This window comes from Zalophus californianus, chromosome 17 (genome assembly GCF_009762305.2).
Source record: "Zalophus californianus isolate mZalCal1 chromosome 17, mZalCal1.pri.v2, whole genome shotgun sequence".
In the NCBI taxonomy this organism is placed as follows: Eukaryota; Metazoa; Chordata; class Mammalia; order Carnivora; family Otariidae; genus Zalophus; species Zalophus californianus.
The window spans coordinates 46324150-46342247 of NC_045611.1; the positions used below are offsets into that span (position 1 = coordinate 46324150).

At 57.9% G+C, this 18098-nt stretch overlaps 2 protein-coding genes across 2 annotated transcripts; one reads left to right on the plus strand and one right to left on the minus strand.

Annotated features, from left to right (window-relative positions):
- Window positions 1-3633: 3633 nt before the first annotated feature.
- Window positions 3634-6345, minus strand: LOC113935416 (galectin-7-like). The gene is made up of 5 exons (XM_027617388.1): window positions 6311-6345; window positions 5868-5986; window positions 5362-5557; window positions 4420-4621; window positions 3634-3784 (listed from the first exon to the last, which is right to left on the minus strand). Exons 1-5 carry the CDS (start codon window positions 6343-6345, stop codon window positions 3671-3673), a joined length of 666 nt encoding a protein of 221 aa, XP_027473189.1. The 3' UTR covers window positions 3634-3670.
- Window positions 6346-8016: 1671 nt separating this feature from the next.
- On the plus strand, window positions 8017-17518 carry LOC113935415 (galectin-7). Its single transcript, XM_035724900.1, has 5 exons — window positions 8017-8206; window positions 15245-15304; window positions 15594-15789; window positions 16531-16732; window positions 17368-17518. The coding sequence occupies exons 1-5, from the start codon at window positions 8017-8019 to the stop codon at window positions 17479-17481; spliced, it is 762 nt and encodes a 253-aa protein (XP_035580793.1). The 3' UTR covers window positions 17482-17518.
- Window positions 17519-18098: the final 580 nt, after the last annotated feature.

Sequence of the window (18098 nt, forward strand, 5' to 3'; positions counted from 1 at the left end):
CAGGAGCACCTGGCTGGCTCAGTCAGTGGAATATGTGACTCTTGATCTTGGGGCCATGAGTTTGAGCCCAAGTTGGGTGCAGAGATTACTTTAAAAAAGAAAAAAAAAAAAAACGGGTCACCTGGGTGGCTCAGTAGGTTAAGTGACTGCCTTCAGCTCAGGTCATGATCCTGGAGTCCTGGGATCAAGCCCCACATCGGGGGGGGGGGGGGGTCCCTGCTCAGCAGGGAGTCTGCTTCTCCCTCTGACCCTCCTCCTTCTCACACTGTCTCTCATTCTCTCTCAAATAAATAAATAAAATCTTAAAAAATAATAAAAAATAAAATTCTTTAAAAAAATAAAAAAGAAAAAGAAAGAAAAGAACAAGCATTGTATAGGGATTTGTTAACAATAGATAAATTCCAGTTACAATCAGGAAAAGACAATATGGCTACCCTCACTATCATTCTGGAAATATTAGACATTGTAATAAGATATAAAGGAGACGTAACACATATAGTGATTGCAATAGAATTAGAAATTAGCAAAAATTAGGAAAGCAGAAATCTGACAAAATTCAGAAATTTAAAAACACTCATAACTTACATAGGTGAAGAGAGATAATTACAGACTATCTACAAAACAATGCATATAATTAAAACACTATTGTCAGAATATATTATACTCAGATATGTCAATAGACTTAAATTATTTTGTTATTAAATAAGAAAGCATGAAGCAGTAAACTAAATATATGTAAGTTTTTAAATACAACAAAATAGGTGGAAAAAAATAAACACAAAAGTAAATAAATTAGAGACTCAGAGAAGCAATAAAATGGATACAGGCACTGTTGTACACTGAAAATTACAAACTATTGTTGAAAGAAATTAAAGAAGATCTCAGGGGGGCGCCTGGGTGGCTCAGTCGTTAAGCGTCTGCCTTCGGCTCAGGTCATGATCCCAGGGTCCTGCGATCGAGCCCCGCATCGGGCTCCCTGCTCCGCAGAGAGCCTGCCTCTCCCTCTCCCTCTCCCCCTGCTTGTGTTCCCTCTCTCGCTGTCAAATAAATAAAATCTTTAAAAAAAAAAAAAGATCTCAGGAAATGGGAAGATATCCTGTGTTCATGGATTCAAAGACTTCATATTGTTCAGATGGCAATACTCCCCAAATTAATCTACTGTTTCAATACAATATATCAAAATCACAACTGATTTTTTTTTTTGAGAAGCTGACAAGGTAATTCTGAAGTTTATTTGGAAAAATATACAAAACAATTTTGAAAAAGAAAAAAGCTAAAGGACTCTAAGTTTCCAATTTCAAAATCACAGTAATCAAGACAGTGATATTGGGATAAGCACAGACATGTAGATAAATGGAACAGAACTGAAGGTCCAGAAATAAATACATACACCTATGATCAATTAAATATCGATGAGTGTGTCAAGACAACGCAATGAGGAAAGAACAGTCTTTTCAACTGGAAATCCATGTGCAAAAAAATAAAGTTGAGCCCCAATTTCACAACATACACAAAAATTAATTCAAATGGTTTATCTATATTTATTTGAAATGACAAACAGAAAGTTTTAAGTACAACACAAACTTTAATTTTTCCTGAGCTGTTTATAAGTTGCCAACATGCTGCATTTTCACTTTCAAATTTTCTTCTTTCTTTTTCTCTTTTTCTTCTTTTTTCTTTCTTTTCTTTCTTCTCTCTCTCTCTTTCTTATTTTATTTATTTAGAGATGCCTGGGTGGCTCAGTTGGTGAAGCCTCTGCCTTCAGCTCTGGTCCAGATCCCAGGGTCCTTGCTCAGCAGGGAGCCTGCTTCTCCCTCTGCCTGCAACTCCCCCTGCTTGTGCTCTCTTTCTCTCTCTGGCAAATAAATAAATAAACTTTTTTTAAAAGAGATAAACTGAGGTATATTAAACGTTTAAAAAAAGATTTTATTTGACAGAGAGTGAGAGAAGGAGAGAGAGAGAGAGCACAAGCAGGGGGCGCAGCAGAGGAAGAGGGAGAAGCAGGCTCCCCTCTGAGCCCGGAGCCGGAACGTGGGACTCGATCCCAGGATCCTGGGATCATGACCTCAGCCGAAGGCAGACGCTTAACCGACTGAGCCACCCAGGCGCCCTTCAGATACTTTCTTAATATGTAGTAATATTTTGTATAAACATGAACAGTCTCCACAATATACACGGTAAGACAGAAGTGAAAATCAGGAAATTAACACGGATGAATCACTATCATCCAACCTAGTTTACCAGTTCTGCCAACACTGCCTACCTTTCACTGTCCTTTTCCAAATTTGTACCCTGTGGGTAGGTACAAATTTTTTTTTAAATGTTCAAAAAGTACATGAACGGACAAATGAAATAAAAATTAATTCATTTAACAAAGAGCCCTGGTATAACAATGGATGTTAGATTTCTCTCTCAGGTCTCCCACCGGGAGAGGAAGACCCCTCATGCCTCGGCCCACCCAGAAATATACAAAGAAGAGCCCAGAATGAAGAGGGGCTTCTCCGGGATGAAGCTCGGAAGTACAGAGAAAAGTTCGGTCTTGGAAGCATTCGAATTCGCCCAGATTTCGAGGTCACACAGAATTTTGCATCTTCAGAGGAAAACAAGGTAACGCACCCTCGCTCCCACGCCAACTGCCGAAATTGCAGCATCCGCAGAGGCCACGGGGAGGCGACGTGTCCTACATCTCGCAGGGATCCCAGGCCCGGAACCCCAACAAATCCCTCCAGGGGCGTGGCTTCCGACTTTCCTGAGACTCCCCGCCAGGGCCCAAACCGCAGTGAGGGAAACTTGCCAGCCGACCCGATCCATCTCACAATTAGGAACACGGCTATTGCAGAGTGTCGCGCTCACGGAGTCACGACCTCCCTCCAACCACAGCCATTAGGTGACGAGCAGCCACCTACCTATCAGAAACGCACCGCCTAGCGGTGGGGGCGACTGGGCGTCTGTGTGTGGGCGCCCACTACCTCGATCCCCCACGTTGGCACTCCAGCAGGAAGCCGGGGGCCGGAGCGGTCCACGAACCCAGGTGCAAGAACTGTGGGAGTGGGGCGCGTGCCCGCAGCGGGGACCCAGAGGCCTGATCGTCGTGTCCCCCGTCCGCTCGGCGGGGAGATGCCGCTCCCGTGCGCGTCTGTCCCGGGCCGCACGGGCGGGGGCCTGTCCCGACTCGGGGACAGCCGGGAGGCGGGCGACGCCTCATCCGCAGCCCGGCCCCACCCCGCGCCAGCCGGCTCCCGGCGCCCACACGGGTCCTCGCCCCGCCTCCGCCAGCTCGGGCTCTCCAGGGGCCCAGGCGTGTGGGGACTCGCTCCCCCGTTTGCAGATGCACCCACCCACACGGAGCTCTGTTGTTCCGCACAGGGGGCGCCAAGGGGAGCTCGAGCCCGCTCCGAACCCCATCGGGTCCCCCCACCCGCACCCCGCCGGGCTGCTCTGCAAAGTGCGGCTGGGAGACGAGCCAAGACACACCCCGACGCGCGCTGGCCTCCCAGAGCCGGTCCCGCAGCCAGCCGCGGCCGCGCAATCGCGGTGGGACCCTTAGCCAGAGTCTTCGCCCCTCTGAACCCGCTTTCCGCGTCTCCACGCAGGAGGCGCAGACACACAGAGGCGCACAGACGTGGGCTGAAACTTTATTTGCCATTCCTGGGACCCCCTCCCGGGGGTCTCAGAAGATCTTCACGGATTCCAGCTGCAGGTCCCCGCCCACCTCCAAGAGGCGCACGCGCGCCGGCGGGATCCGGTAGCGGAAGTGGTGGTACTCCGAGTCGCCGACCACCGCCTGCGGGGACACAGGGGCGGGGGCTTGGGGGGCAGGTCCGCGCTGGAGTGCCCGAGGCCGCTGCGGGGGTCCGTCCCGACTCGGACCTGCGCCCTGGGCCCTCCCTCACCACGCCGGGCCCCGAGCTCCCCGGTGGCGAAATGGGCTCGGGATCGTTCTAAGCCCCTGTCGGGAACGTCCCGTGGGCTGACCGGTGGCCCCGACGTGCGTTTTCAGGCTCGGCGGGGGCGGGGCCCTCGGCTTGCGGCGTGCGCTGCTCCCTCCCGCCGCGCCCACTGACCGCAGCGAGCGGCCTGGGCGCTGGAGGGTCTGCAGCGCCCGCCGCCCGCCGGCGCGTGTTTCTGGGCCGGTCTCCCGCCCCGGCCCCGCCACAGAGCCCCGGCCTCACACACTGTCGGGGAGAAAAGCGGGGCCCCGCTGCCCCGCTAGGGGACCCCCACCCTCTGGGCACTTGGCTCTTGCGCGCTTGGGCCTTGCCGCTGCCGCACCCCTGCCTTCGGACACCAGCGGGGATGCACCGGGGAGGGGGGAGCAGGGGGACGCGGGAAGCCCCTGCCCAGCACGGCCACGCCCTTGCTCCCCTCCTCCACCAGCAGCCGCCCTGGCTTCCACGCCTGGCGGTGGCCGGGACCCACCTTGAAGCCTTCGTCCGTGGCAATGAGGAGCACATCGAAGGGCTGCCCGTGCTGGAAGGGAATGCCCGAGCCGCGCTCCTCTCGGCCCCAGGTGCCCTGCTCCAGGGTGTTGAAGACCACAGCTGACTCATCCAGGCGGGGATTGAAATGCAGGGCGGCCTCACTCCCCGGGGCCTCGCTGCACAGCAGATTCACATAGAACCTGGGGGTTGGGGGTGGAGAGGAGGTTCAGATAGACCTCAGGGGCCAAAGGGCCTGACTCACCGTTGCCCGTGCACATACAAATTTCAAAGACCAGAAATGTCGCACACCACAGAAGGAGGGCTCTGGACTGGTGGCCAGGACCCAGATTCCAGGGCATCCAAAAACTTAAGACAGGGACCCTGGACACATCCACCTACACGAGGGTCACACTGCTATGGCTTGGGTCCCCTCAATATCCAAAGCCTCTAAGAGTTGCCATGAGTCATGGTGCCCACGGCCAGGGTGCTCCCCATCCCCAGGGTATCCCCATTCCTAGAGGGCTAGGAACAATACCACGGACCCCATTCTTCCAGGCGCCGGGGATTCCCCCAAATCCCACAGTTGCCGGGGCCCAGGAAGTCTCGGGACTGATTGCTTGGGTTTCCCGGATGCCCAGGCCATGTCCAGATCACAGGATGTATTTCCAGAGCTCCTGGGGACTCAGACTGGGAGTCATAGGACTGTAGGTAGGAATCCTGAGATTCCCTGGAACTCCCAGATTCCTAGGGCCACGTGGACACCCCAGCTTGTACCCAGCCATGGGACCAGTAAGTGAAGACAGGAGATTCCAGAAAGTCAGTGATGGCCCGGGGACTCCAAGACCCTGGTGGACATAGGTGGCTCTGGCACCCTCCCGTCTGGGCTGGAAAAAGTCGGGGTCACACGTCCCACCTCTACCGCTGGGGTCTGGGGTCTCACCTGCCAGCCTTGTCCGGGACGACACCACGAATCCTCATCACCGTGCCCACTCGGATGCCGTCGGGCAGCGAGGTCTTGTGGGGCACATTCTGCAGGACCAGCGGTGTGGGGTCCAAGGGAACCAGGGACGCAGAGGAGAGAGACAGATGGGTCAGCCCCAGGGAGAAAACGACCAAGACCCGGACCAGCTGGATCACTGACAAGAAAGGCCACAGAGAGAGAGGAGAGCCCGAGCCAGGCAGAGGCGGGGAGAGAAACACACAGAGTCAACACACACACACACACACACACACACACACACACACACACACACACACAGAATCCAAAGGCAGATGGGAGCATTGGGTTGGGTTGGGTCAACCCAAGAGCCACAGCCCAGACACTTTCTAGCACACCCTAGCACCCACTTTCTCCTTTCAAACAGGGGACGTCAGGCGGGCCCAGCCCCTCCCCGAGTCCGGTGCCCCCTTGGGTCCAAGACCCCCCAGCCTCAGGCCCCCACTCACAGAGCTCCCTGCCATGGTTGGGACAGTGGGCAATGGCGCTGCTGGGGATGCTGCTGGGACCTTTAATAAAAGCAGGGCGTGGCAGGCCAGGCTGACTCACCTCCCCCCCATTTCCACACCTGCCGCCCACACCTGGCACAGACCCTGGCCCTGGGGCCACCTGGCCCAGAACCTTCTCTCGGGGGGCCTGTGCCTTCCCTCCACTCCCGAGGGTTCCCAGGTGCGCTGCCCCCTCTCCTTTGAGCTAATAATCGTAAAGACAGTGCCTAAGGAAATCCTTAGGAAAACAGAGGGGACTGGGGGAGCCGGGGTCCATCCAGTCCTCTCTTCCCGCTGCCTGGCAGCGAGAAAAGAGGATTTTCCCATTTTATCTCGGGAGCCTTGGCCCCGAGAGGCCGCGCCGGGGGCTTTTGGGTGTCCGGGCCCCCCTCCCAGGCTGGGACCTGTGGCCCAGGGCTGAGGCGGCGACCCCCGACATGCCCGTTCAGGCCCCCGACCCTGGCAGCATCCGCAGCCGCAGCAGAGGGGCTCCGAGGGCCAACAGGTTCGCCTGCTGGGCGGCGCTGCGTCCCTGGCCTAGAGCAGTGCCTGGCACACGGGAAGCCCTCCGAGAATGCGGGGGAAAGAAGGAACAGAAAATGCCAACACGTGCCATTTCGGAGGCCGCTGGGCGCGGCTGCGCACACGAGACCTCCCTGCGCGCTCAGCTGGAGCCCAGCCGCCAGGGGCGTCGGTCACCCCCATTCTACAGCCAAGGACACTGAGGCTCAGGGAGGGGAGGCCATTTGCCCAAAGCCACCAAGCTGGGCACTCCCATGTCACTGGGGCTCTGCCTTTCCTCATCTTGGGCAGTTTCTGTCTCGTGTCTTCTGTCCCTGTGAGTGCCCCGGTCCCTCTGCCGGGCCCTCTGGCTCCCTCTCTGTCTCCCAGGTGTCCCCGTCCACCTCTCTCCTCTAAAGCGCTGTCCTCCTCCACCGCCCCGAACTGCTGTCACTCCCCCAGCTAGCTCTCAGGTGTAGGGAGGGCAGGGCAGGGGTGTCCTCGGGCCCCCCCACACCCAGACCCAGGTGGACGAGAGCACCGTGGGGCCCTCCTCCACCCAGGCTCGTTGCCAACCCCCATAGCCCAAGACTCCAGAAGAGGAATCCAGGATAGGAAGGGGTGGGGGCGGGCAGAGGGAGAACGCTGAAAGACGGTTCTGGAAGGCAGGGAAGAGGCAGGGTGAGGCAGCCGAGCAGAAACCCCTCCCAGCAGTCCGGCAGCCCTCCTCCCGGCCTGCACCACCCCACTCTCAGCGCCCACTCCTCCCCCACCCCGCAGGGGGAAGAGGCCTGGGGCAGAGAAGAGAATGGAAACTTTGGGTGGCGACACCCAGACTCAGAACCTGATCCACCCCCCCGCCTGTCCCCCAGGCCTCCCAGACTCTCCATCCGCCCACCACACGAGGCACCCAGGTGGGGGCGCAGTTTCGGAGCTAGGGCCTCAGAGACGGAGGCTGGGCAGTTGCATTTGGCCTGGGGGGTGTTGGCCGGGGCACCCCCATTTTGCAGAGGAGAACACTGAGGTCTGGAAAGGGGCAGCCTCTCAGCCAAGGCCACCCAGCAGGGCAGCCGCCCGGGGCTAGGCGGGGGCCCGGGGTGGCCCAGGGCTGGGCATCAGGACTTCCATCAGAGGGGACACGGGGCCTGAGGCTGGAGCACCAGCCCCTGAACGGGTCCCGGAACGATGGGTCCGCTACCCCCAGAGCAGGGTGTCCACTCTCTCGGCCTCCCTGTCTGGTGCTATGGATGCCAGCGACTCATCCTTCTCCCGAGCTCTTCCTTGGGGCTGGCTCTTCACACACCGCCAGCCTGCAAGTCCCAACTCGACTCGGGGGTTGGGCCCAGTGTTTGCATTCGATCTGTTATCACTGTGGTCGCCGGCTCATTTCTCAGAACTCAGAGATGCGCAACCTTGAAGGCTCCTTGTTCTCCCGTGTTGCTATTCTTCATAGCAGTTCTGGAATATTTTCTGGAGCATTTTTTTCATTTCCAAAGCAGTACTGAATGTGTTCATTTCTCAATACCCTTCCCACTCCCTGAGCTATACCCTGCTGTCCTAAAATACGCAGGGTGTCACAGAATGGTGATGAGTTTTGACAGACGGACAGATGCGAGCAACCCCCCCCATCAACAGTCCTCGAGCCCCCGAAACAGCCAGCCCCCCTCCCCCTGCCCAGGAAGCCGCCGCCGTCCCTCGGCATCTCATCTCGTGGCTACAGAATTCGTTTGTCATGAACGGGAAGAAGAGGGGTGGCCAGCGGGCCGAGTGGGCTGACCTCACCCTCCCTTGGGACACAGGTCGGGTCAATGAAAAGGAACTCCTGTCCCCACCGTGGTCGTGGCCACTGAAAATCCCAGGCTCTGCTAGCTTCAGCTTGTTGGGGGCTTTGGCTCGTTCTTCACCCTTGGTTTGGTAAAGGAACATTCAAATGAGGAAAAGGACACCTTGATCCTCTGACTATCTCTTCAGCCCAGAATCCACGGCCAGCCTCCCGGTTCTACTTGTAGAACCCCTCTGTAGTAAATTTCACCAACCTGGTCCCTGCAGAGGGGAGGCAGGTTTCTGTCCTGTTTGCTTCCACTGATGAGCTGAGTTCATTAGACTCTCTTCCATACTCCAAGCTGCACGTGGGCCTTTGCCGTGTGTTCAGTGGTAAGTCTTTCCGCTGTCCAGCGCATTCTTCCAAGTCCTAAGGGATCGTTGTACATGTCCATGCCTGAGGGGGAAATCCACTGACTTTTTCTTTTTCCTCTCTTCTTCCATCTCTCCCCTCCCTCCCTCCCTCCCTCCCTCAGTCCCTCCCTTCCCACTTTCCTTCCTTCCCTTCTTCCTTCTTTCCTTCCCTAAGCCAAGGGATTGGGTCCTCCAGCCATCAGGTGGGACAGCAGGTGCTGTGTCTGATGGGTGGGGAGCTGGGGTGGCAGTAACGGGCCAGAAGGGCACCTGAACCCTGGAAGCTCAGCTCCACCATGAGAGTGGGTGTGGTGTGGGGGGGAACCTGTCCCTGGGCGAGTGACTATAGTGTGTGTGTCGACCATGGAAGGTGGCAGTGTCTTCCGTCACTTTCAGAGGAGGGAGTTCCAGGTGGAAAGGAGAAGACCATGAACCTGATTGGCAGTGTCTGTCTCAACTCGTGGTTTCATGAGGGTTTTTTTATGGGGGGGTAGGACATTGGGGGGCATGTGTCTCCTGAAAATTTTTTTATTATGTTGGGGCACCTGGGTGACTCAGTCGATTAAGCTTCCAACTCGTGATTACAGCTCAGTTCATGATCTCAAGGGTCCTGGGATCAAGCCCCACGTCAGGCTCTGCATTCAGCGGGGAGTCTGCTTGAAACTCTCTCTCCCTCTACCCCTCCCCGCTCGCCCTCTAAATACATTTTTATTTTATTTTTTTAAAGATTTTATTTATTTATTTGACAGAGAGAGATACAACTAGAGAGGGAACACAAGCAGGGGGAGTGGGAGAGGGAGAAGCAGGCTTCCCGCAGAGCAGGGAGCTCAATGCGGGGCTCGATCCCAGGACCCTGGGATCATGACCTGAGCTGAAGGCAGACGCTTAACGACTGAGCCACCTAGGCGCCCCTCTAAATACATTTTTAAAATAAATAAATAAAATCTTTTAAAAAACATTTTTATTATGTTAAAATACGAAAACATAAAATTACATGTTAACTGTGTTTTTTTTAGGATTTTATTTATTTATTTGAGAGGGAGACAGAGGGCGGGAGATTACAGGCAGCGGGAGGGGAGGGCAGAGAGCGCTACTGAGAGGGAGGGGTCAGGCACACTCCCTGCTGAGTGGGGCGCCATCCAGGGACCCTGGGATCATGACCTTAACTGAAGGCAGATATTTAACTGACAGAGCCACCCAGGCACCCTCTTGGAACTGTTTTTTAAGTTCAGGGGTACAAGTGCATCCACGTTATTGTGCAGCCATTCCCCGACCCCCATCCCTCTCCAGAACTCCCGTCATTTCGTAAACCTGAAACTGGGCACCCACCAAACACTAACTCCCCACCCCCACAGCGCCTGGCCCCCAGCCTTCTTCTTTCTGTCTCCTTGAACTTGACTACTCCAAGGACCAGGTAGGAGGAATGCCATCAGGTCGTGTTCCCCCTTCTTTGATGGATGAGGATGATTATACCTCCAAAGTGAAAAAAGTATAGTTGGAAATACATGTTGTATTTCAGGGGGCCACCTGTACCCCACCCCGCAAATATGCCCCTTTAGCATAAGGATTCCTTTATTTTTTTTTAATGTTTTATTTATTTATTCATGAGAGTCAGAGAGAGAGAGCGAGCGAGAGACAGAAGCAGAGGGAGAAGCAGGCTCCCTGCCTAGCAGGGAGCCCGATGCGGGACTCGATCCCAGGACCCTGGGATCAAGACCTGAGCCGAAGGCTGACGCTTCACCATCTGAGCCCCCCAGGGGCCCATAAGGATTCCTTTAAACTGATGGCATTTGCCAAACAACAGAGGCCAGAAGGACGATTTAACCTCCCACTTGCTTCCTGAAAACAGGAGAGGAAATGTCCCCCCCCCCCCCCCCCCCCCGCCCGCCAAAAGATACTGGCCCTGAGCCAGCAGGAGAGTCACATTCTTATAGCAAGTTGAGACCTAGAGAATTCTATACAAAGAGGCCTTGGGAAAGTAATTCCTATCTTCCTTTATCCATCCCACATACGAGATGAGGTACTTTTCCACAGTTCGCTCTGTGGTTGGACTTAATATATTTATTTTTTTTTTAAGATTTTATTTATTTATTTGACAGAGAGAGACACAGCCAGAGAGGGAATACAGCCGGGGGAGTGGGAGAGGGAGAAGCAGGCTTCCCGCCGAGCAGGGAGCCCGATGCGGGGCTCGATCCCAGGACCCTGGGATCATGACCTGAGCGGAAGGCAGACGCTTAACCACTGAGCCACCCAGGTGCCCCGGACTTAATATAAAAGCATGGGGGTTTGGCCATTTCTTTGAGGCTTCGTTTCCTCAGGAGGCCTCAGGTGTCCCGAACAAGTTATGTAATTGTGTGTGCGTTTCTCCTTTCCACCTGATGTATCAGTTCAGTTCTGGGGCCAAGCTGAAAGATCCTAGGAGGGCAGAGGTATGTCTGGACTCCTGCAGCCCCCACCTCAAGCCCCAGATAAGGCACGGGAGCAGGGACACTGAACCGATCTTGGTTCCTGAGGACTGGCACCTTTCTCTACGAAAGAAAGTTGTAGAAATGGCCGTTTCCAAGGCTCAAAGAGGATGTGCCAGGGATAGCTTCCTGTGTCAGAGAAGAAGGAAGCCTTCACAGACCTGGGGCGCATGCGACAGCATATGAGCCGGCCTAAGGGACTCCCACAGGAGGGTCTGGGACAGTGAGAGTCATGCACAACAATACTGTGAATAAAACAGGAGGCCGTGAGTCCGCACTGACATTGCCTTACTCTGTCAGAATTGCCATGACCAAAATACCACCAACCAGGGGGCTTATCAAAAAACAAATTTATGGGGTGCCTGGGTGGCTCAGTCGGTTAAGTGTCTGCCTCAGTTCAGCTCATGATCCCAGGGTCCTGGGATCGAGCCCCGCATCGGGCTCCCTGCTCAGTGGGGAGCCTGCTTCTCCCTCTCCCTCTGCTGCTCCCCCTGTTTGTGTTCTTTCTCTCTCTGTGTCAAATAAATAAATAAAATCTTTTTAAAAAAATTTATTTCTTATGGTTCTGGAGGCTGGGAAGTCCACGATCAATGCCAGCATATTAGGTGTCTGGTGAGAACCGGCTTCCTGGCTCATAGATGGCCTTCTTCTGGCTCTGTCCTCTGTTGTCCCCCTCACATGACTGAGGGGACAGAGGAGCTCTCTGGGGTCCCTTTATAAGAGCACCAGCCCCACTGATGAGGGGGGCCTTCATGACCTCATTTCCTCCCAAAGGCCCCACCTCCAAGCACCATCCCACTGGGGTGAGGATTCAGCATAGGAATTTGGGGGCAGACAAACAGTCTACAGCAGATGTGAGTGACACTGACATAATTTCCAAGAGCATCCCAAAATGCTAATGACAAAGGACAAATGGGTGACTTTCTGGTGGGGAAGCTGGGAGGTGCCACTAGTGACATGATCCAAGTCAATTCACCTGCCAGAGGACATAGGGAGGTGGGGCACAGCTAGACAGGATGCACGCGGTGTCACTTCTGTGGGTCTTCTGTGAAAAGTGCATAACCTGAATCTAGTGACCATGATACATCGACCTCCAACCTCCCAAGTGCCAAGGTCCTGAAAGACAAAGGAAGACTAGAGAGCCATTCCAGACGGAAGGCCTGACACCAAATCAACCCCAGGTTCTGAATTTCCACCCCACCCCCCGCCCCCAGGTCCTGTGGACCACCCTCTTCTGAGCACTCTCATTAGCTCCCTCTGACGCCACAGTGGAACAGCACCCTCTACCCACTACCAGCACCCCAGCTCCCCACCCACCAGACCGGGCAACGGCCGTCCCACCTGATGGCTGGAGGACCCAATCCCTTGGCTTAGGGAAGGAAAGAAGGAAGAAGGGAAGGAAGGAAAGTGGGAAGGGAGGGACTGAGGGAGGGAGGGAGGGAGGGAGGGGAGAGATGGAAGAAGAGAGGAAAAAGAAAAAGTCAGTGGATTTCCCCCTCAGGCATGGACATGTACAACGATCCCTTAGGACTTGGAAGAATGCGCTGGACAGCGGAAAGACTTACCACTGAACACACGGCAAAGGCCCACGTGCAGCTTGGAGTATGGAAGAGAGTCTAATGAACTCAGCTCATCAGTGGAAGCAAACAGGACAGAAACCTGCCTCCCCTCTGCAGGGACCAGGTTGGTGAAATTTACTACAGAGGGGTTCTACAAGTAGAACCGGGAGGCTGGCCGTGGATTCTGGGCTGAAGAGATAGTCAGAGGATCAAGGTGTCCTTTTCCTCATTTGAATGTTCCTTTACCAAACCAAGGGTGAAGAACGAGCCAAAGCCCCCAACAAGCTGAAGCTAGCAGAGCCTGGGATTTTCAGTGGCCACGACCACGGTGGGGACAGGAGTTCCTTTTCATTGACCCGACCTGTGTCCCAAGGGAGGGCGAGGTCAGCCCACTCGGCCCGCTGGCCACCCCTCTTCTTCCCATTCATGACAAACGAATTCTGTAGCCACGAGATGAGATGCCGAGGGACGGCGGCGGCTTCCTGGGCAGGGGGAGGGGGGCTGGCTGTTTCGGGGGCTCGAGGACTGTTGATGGGGGGGGTTGCTCGCATCTGTCCGTCTGTCAAAACTCATCACCATTCTGTGACACCCTGCATATTTTAGGACAGCAGGGTATAGCTCAGGGAGTGGGAAGGGTATTGAGAAATGAACACATTCAGTACTGCTTTGGAAATGAAAAAAATGCTCCAGAAAATATTCCAGAACTGCTATGAAGAATAGCAACACGGGAGAACAAGGAGCCTTCAAGGTTGCGCATCTCTGAGTTCTGAGAAATGAGCCGGCGACCACAGTGATAACAGATCGAATGCAAACACTGGGCCCAACCCCCGAGTCGAGTTGGGACTTGCAGGCTGGCGGTGTGTGAAGAGCCAGCCCCAAGGAAGAGCTCGGGAGAAGGATGAGTCGCTGGCATCCATAGCGCCAGACAGGGAGGCCGAGAGAGTGGACACCCTGCTCTGGGGGTAGCGGACCCATCGTTCCGGGACCCGTTCAGGGGCTGGTGCTCCAGCCTCAGGCCCCGTGTCCCCTCTGATGGAAGTCCTGATGCCCAGCCCTGGGCCACCCCGGGCCCCCGCCTAGCCCCGGGCGGCTGCCCTGCTGGGTGGCCTTGGCTGAGAGGCTGCCCCTTTCCAGACCTCAGTGTTCTCCTCTGCAAAATGGGGGTGCCCCGGCCAACACCCCCCAGGCCAAATGCAACTGCCCAGCCTTCCTCTCTGAGGCCCTAGCTCCGAAACTGCGCCCCCACCTGGGTGCCTCGTGTGGTGGGGGAATGGAGAGTCTGGGAGGCCTGGGGGACAGGCGGGGGGGTGGATCAGGTTCTGAGTCTGGGTGTCTCCACCCAAAGTTTCCATTCTCTTCTCTGCCCCAGGCCTCGTCCCCCTGCGGGGTGGGGGAGAAGTGGGCGCTGAGAGTGGGGTGGTGCAGGCGGGGAGGAGGGCTGCCGGGCTGCTGGGAGGGGTTTCTGCTCGGCTGCCTCACCCTGCCTCTTCCCTGCCTTCCAGAACCGTCTTTCAGCGTTCTCCCTCTGCCCGCCCCCCCCTTCCTATCCTGGATTCCTCTTCTGGAGTCTTGGGCTATGGGGGTTGGCAACGAGCCTGGGTGGAGGAGGGCCCCACGGTGCTCTCGTCCACCTGGGTCTGGGTGTGGGGGGGCCCGAAGACACCCCTGCCCTGCCCTCCCTACACCTGAGAGCTAGCTGGGGGAGTGACAGCAGTTCGGGGCGGTGGAGGAGGACAGCGCTTTAGAGGAGAGAGGCGGACCGGGACACCTGGGAGACAGAGAGGGAGCCAGAGGGCCTGGCAGAGGGACCGGGGCACTCACAGGGACAGAAGACACGAGACAGAAACTGCCCAAGATGAGGAAAGGCAGAGCCCCAGTGACATGGGAGTGCCCAGCTTGGTGGCTTTGGGCAAATGGCCTCCCCTCCCTGAGCCTCAGTGTCCTTGGCTGTAGAATGGGGGTGACCGACGCCCCTGGCGGCTGGGCTCCAGCTGAGCGCGCAGGGAGGTCTCGTGTGCGCAGCCGCGCCCAGCGGCCTCCGAAATGGCACGTGTTGGCATTTTCTGTTCCTTCTTTCCCCCGCATTCTCGGAGGGCTTCCCGTGTGCCAGGCACTGCTCTAGGCCAGGGACGCAGCGCCGCCCAGCAGGCGAACCTGTTGGCCCTCGGAGCCCCTCTGCTGCGGCTGCGGATGCTGCCAGGGTCGGGGGCCTGAACGGGCATGTCGGGGGTCGCCGCCTCAGCCCTGGGCCACAGGTCCCAGCCTGGGAGGGGGGCCCGGACACCCAAAAGCCCCCGGCACGGCCTCTCGGGGCCAAGGCTCCCGAGATAAAATGGGAAAATCCTCTTTTCTCGCTGCCAGGCAGCGGGAAGAGAGGACTGGATGGACCCCGGCTCCCCCAGTCCCCTCTGTTTTCCTAAGGATTTCCTTAGGCACTGTCTTTACGATTATTAGCTCAAAGGAGAGGGGGCAGCGCACCTGGGAACCCTCGGGAGTGGAGGGAAGGCACAGGCCCCCCGAGAGAAGGTTCTGGGCCAGGTGGTCCCAGGGCCAGGGTCTGTGCCAGGTGTGGGCGGCAGGTGTGGAAATGGGGGGGAGGTGAGTCAGCCTGGCCTGCCACGCCCTGCTTTTATTAAAGGTCCCAGCAGCATCCCCAGCAGCGCCATTGCCCACTGTCCCAACCATGGCAGGGAGCTCTGTGAGTGGGGGCCTGAGGCTGGGGGGTGTTGGACCCAAGGGGGCACCGGACTCGGGGAGGGGCTGGGCCCGCCTGACGTCCCCTGTTTGAAAGGAGAAAGTGGGTGCTAGGGTGTGCTAGGAAGTGTCTGGGCTGTGGCTCTTGGGTTGACCCAACCCAACCCAATGCTCCCATCTGCCTTTGGATTCTCTGTGTGTGTGTGTGTGTGTGTGTCTGTTGACTCTGTGTGTTTCTCTCCCCGCCTCTGCCTGGCTCGGGCTCTCTCTCTCTCTGTGGCCTTTCTTGTCAGTGATCCAGCTGGTCCGGGTCTTGGTCGTTTTCTCCCTGGGGCTGACCCATCTGTCTCTCTCCTCTGCGTCCCTGGTTCCCTTGGACCCCACACCGCTGGTCCTGCAGAATGTGCCCCACAAGACCTCGCTGCCCGACGGCATCCGAGTGGGCACGGTGATGAGGATTCGTGGTGTCGTCCCGGACAAGGCTGGCAGGTGAGACCCCAGACCCCAGAGGTAGAGGTGGGACGTGTGACCCCGACTTTTTCCAGCCCAGACGGGAGGGTGCCAGAGCCACCTATGTCCACCAGGGTCTTGGAGTCCCCGGGCCATCACTGACTTTCTGGAATCTCCTGTCTTCACTTACTGGTCCCATGGCTGGGTACAAGCTGGGGTGTCTACGTGGCCCTAGGAATCTGGGAGCTCCAGGGAATCTCAGGATTCCTACCTACAGTCCCTATGACTCCCAGTCTGAGTCCCCAGGAGCTCTGGAAATACGTCCTGTGATGTGGACGTGGCCTGGGCATCCGGGAAACCCAAGCAATCAGTCCCGAGACTTCCTGGGCCCCGGCAACTGTGGGATTTGGGGGAATCCCCGGCGCCTGGAAGAATGGGGTCCGTGGTATTGTTCCTAGCCCTCTAGGAATGGGGATACCCCGGGGATGGGGAGCACCCTGGCCGTGGGCACCATGACTCATGGCAACTCTTAGAGGCTTTGGATATTGAGGGGACCCAAGCCATAGCAGTGTGACCCTCGTGTAGGTGGATGTGTCCAGGGTCCCTGTCTTAAGTTTTTGGATGCCCTGGAATCTGGGTCCTGGCCACCAGTCCAGAGCCCTCCTTCTGTGGTGTGCGACATTTCTGGTCTTTGAAATTTGTATGTGCACGGGCAACGGTGAGTCAGGCCCTTTGGCCCCTGAGGTCTATCTGAACCTCCTCTGCACCCCCAATCCCCAGGTTCTATGTGAATCTGCTGTGCAGCGAGGCCCCGGGGAGTGAGGCCGCCCTGCATTTCAATCCCCGCCTGGATGAGTCAGCTGTGGTCTTCAACACCCTGGAGCAGGGCACCTGGGGCCGAGAGGAGCGCGGCTCAGGCATTCCCTTCCAGCACGGGCAGCCCTTCGATGTGCTCCTCATTGCCACGGACGAAGGCTTCAAGGTGGGTCCCGGCCACCGCCAGGCGTGGAAGCCAGGGCGGCTGCTGGTGGAGGAGGGGAGCAAGGGCGTGGCCGTGCTGGGCAGGGGCTTCCCGCGTCCCCCTGCTACCCCCTCCCCGGTGCATCCCCGGTGGTGTCCGAAGGCAGGGGTGCGGCAGCGGCAAAGCCCAAGAGCGCAAGAGCCACGTGCCCAGAGGGTGGGGGTCCCCTAGCGGGGCAGCGGGGCCCCGCTTTTCTCCCCGACAGTGTGTGAGGCCGGGGCTCTGTGGCGGGGCCGGGGCGGGAGACCGGCCCAGAAACACGCGCCGGCGGGCGGCGGGCGCTGCAGACCCTCCAGCGCCCAGGCCGCTCGCTGCGGTCAGTGGGCGCGGCGGGAGGGAGCAGCGCACGCCGCAAGCCGAGGGCCCCGCCCCCGCCGAGCCTGAAAACGCACGTCGGGGCCACCGGTCAGCCCACGGGACGTTCCCGACAGGCGCTTAGAACGATCCCGAGCCCATTTCGCCACCGGGGAGCTCGGGGCCCGGCGTGGTGAGGGAGGGCCCAGGGCGCAGGTCCGAGTCGGGACGGACCCCCGCAGCGGCCTCGGGCACTCCAGCGCGAACCTGCCCCCCAAGCCCCCGCCCCTGTGTCCCCGCAGGCGGTGGTCGGCGACTCGGAGTACCACCACTTCCGCTACCGGATCCCGCCGGCGCGCGTGCGCCTCTTGGAGGTGGGCGGGGACCTGCAGCTGGAATCCGTGAAGATCTTCTGAGACCCCCGGGAGGGGGTCCCAGGAATGGCAAATAAAGTTTCAGCCCACGTCTGTGCGCCTCTGTGTGTCTGCGCCTCCTGCGTGGAGACGTGGAAAGCGGGTTCAGAGGGGCGAAGACTCTGGCTAAGGGTCCCACCGCGATTGCGCGGCCGCGGCTGGCTGCGGGACCGGCTCTGGGAGGCCAGCGCGCGTCGGGGTGTGTCTTGGCTCGTCTCCCAGCCGCACTTTGCAGAGCAGCCCGGCGGGGTGCGGGTGGGGGGACCCGATGGGGTTCGGAGCGGGCTCGAGCTCCCCTTGGCGCCCCCTGTGCGAAACAACAGAGCTCCGTGTGGGTGGGTGCATCTGCAAACGGGGGAGCGAGTCCCCACACGCCTGGGCCCCTGGAGAGCCCGAGCTGGCGGAGGCGGGGCGAGGACCCGTGTGGGCGCCGGGAGCCGGCTGGCGCGGGGTGGGGCCGGGCTGCGGATGAGGCGTCGCCCGCCTCCCGGCTGTCCCCGAGTCGGGACAGGCCCCCGCCCGTGCGCCCCGGGACAGACGCGCACGGGAGCGGCATCTCCCCGCCGAGCGGACGGGGGACACGACGATCAGGCCTCTGGGTCCCCGCTGCGGGCACGCGC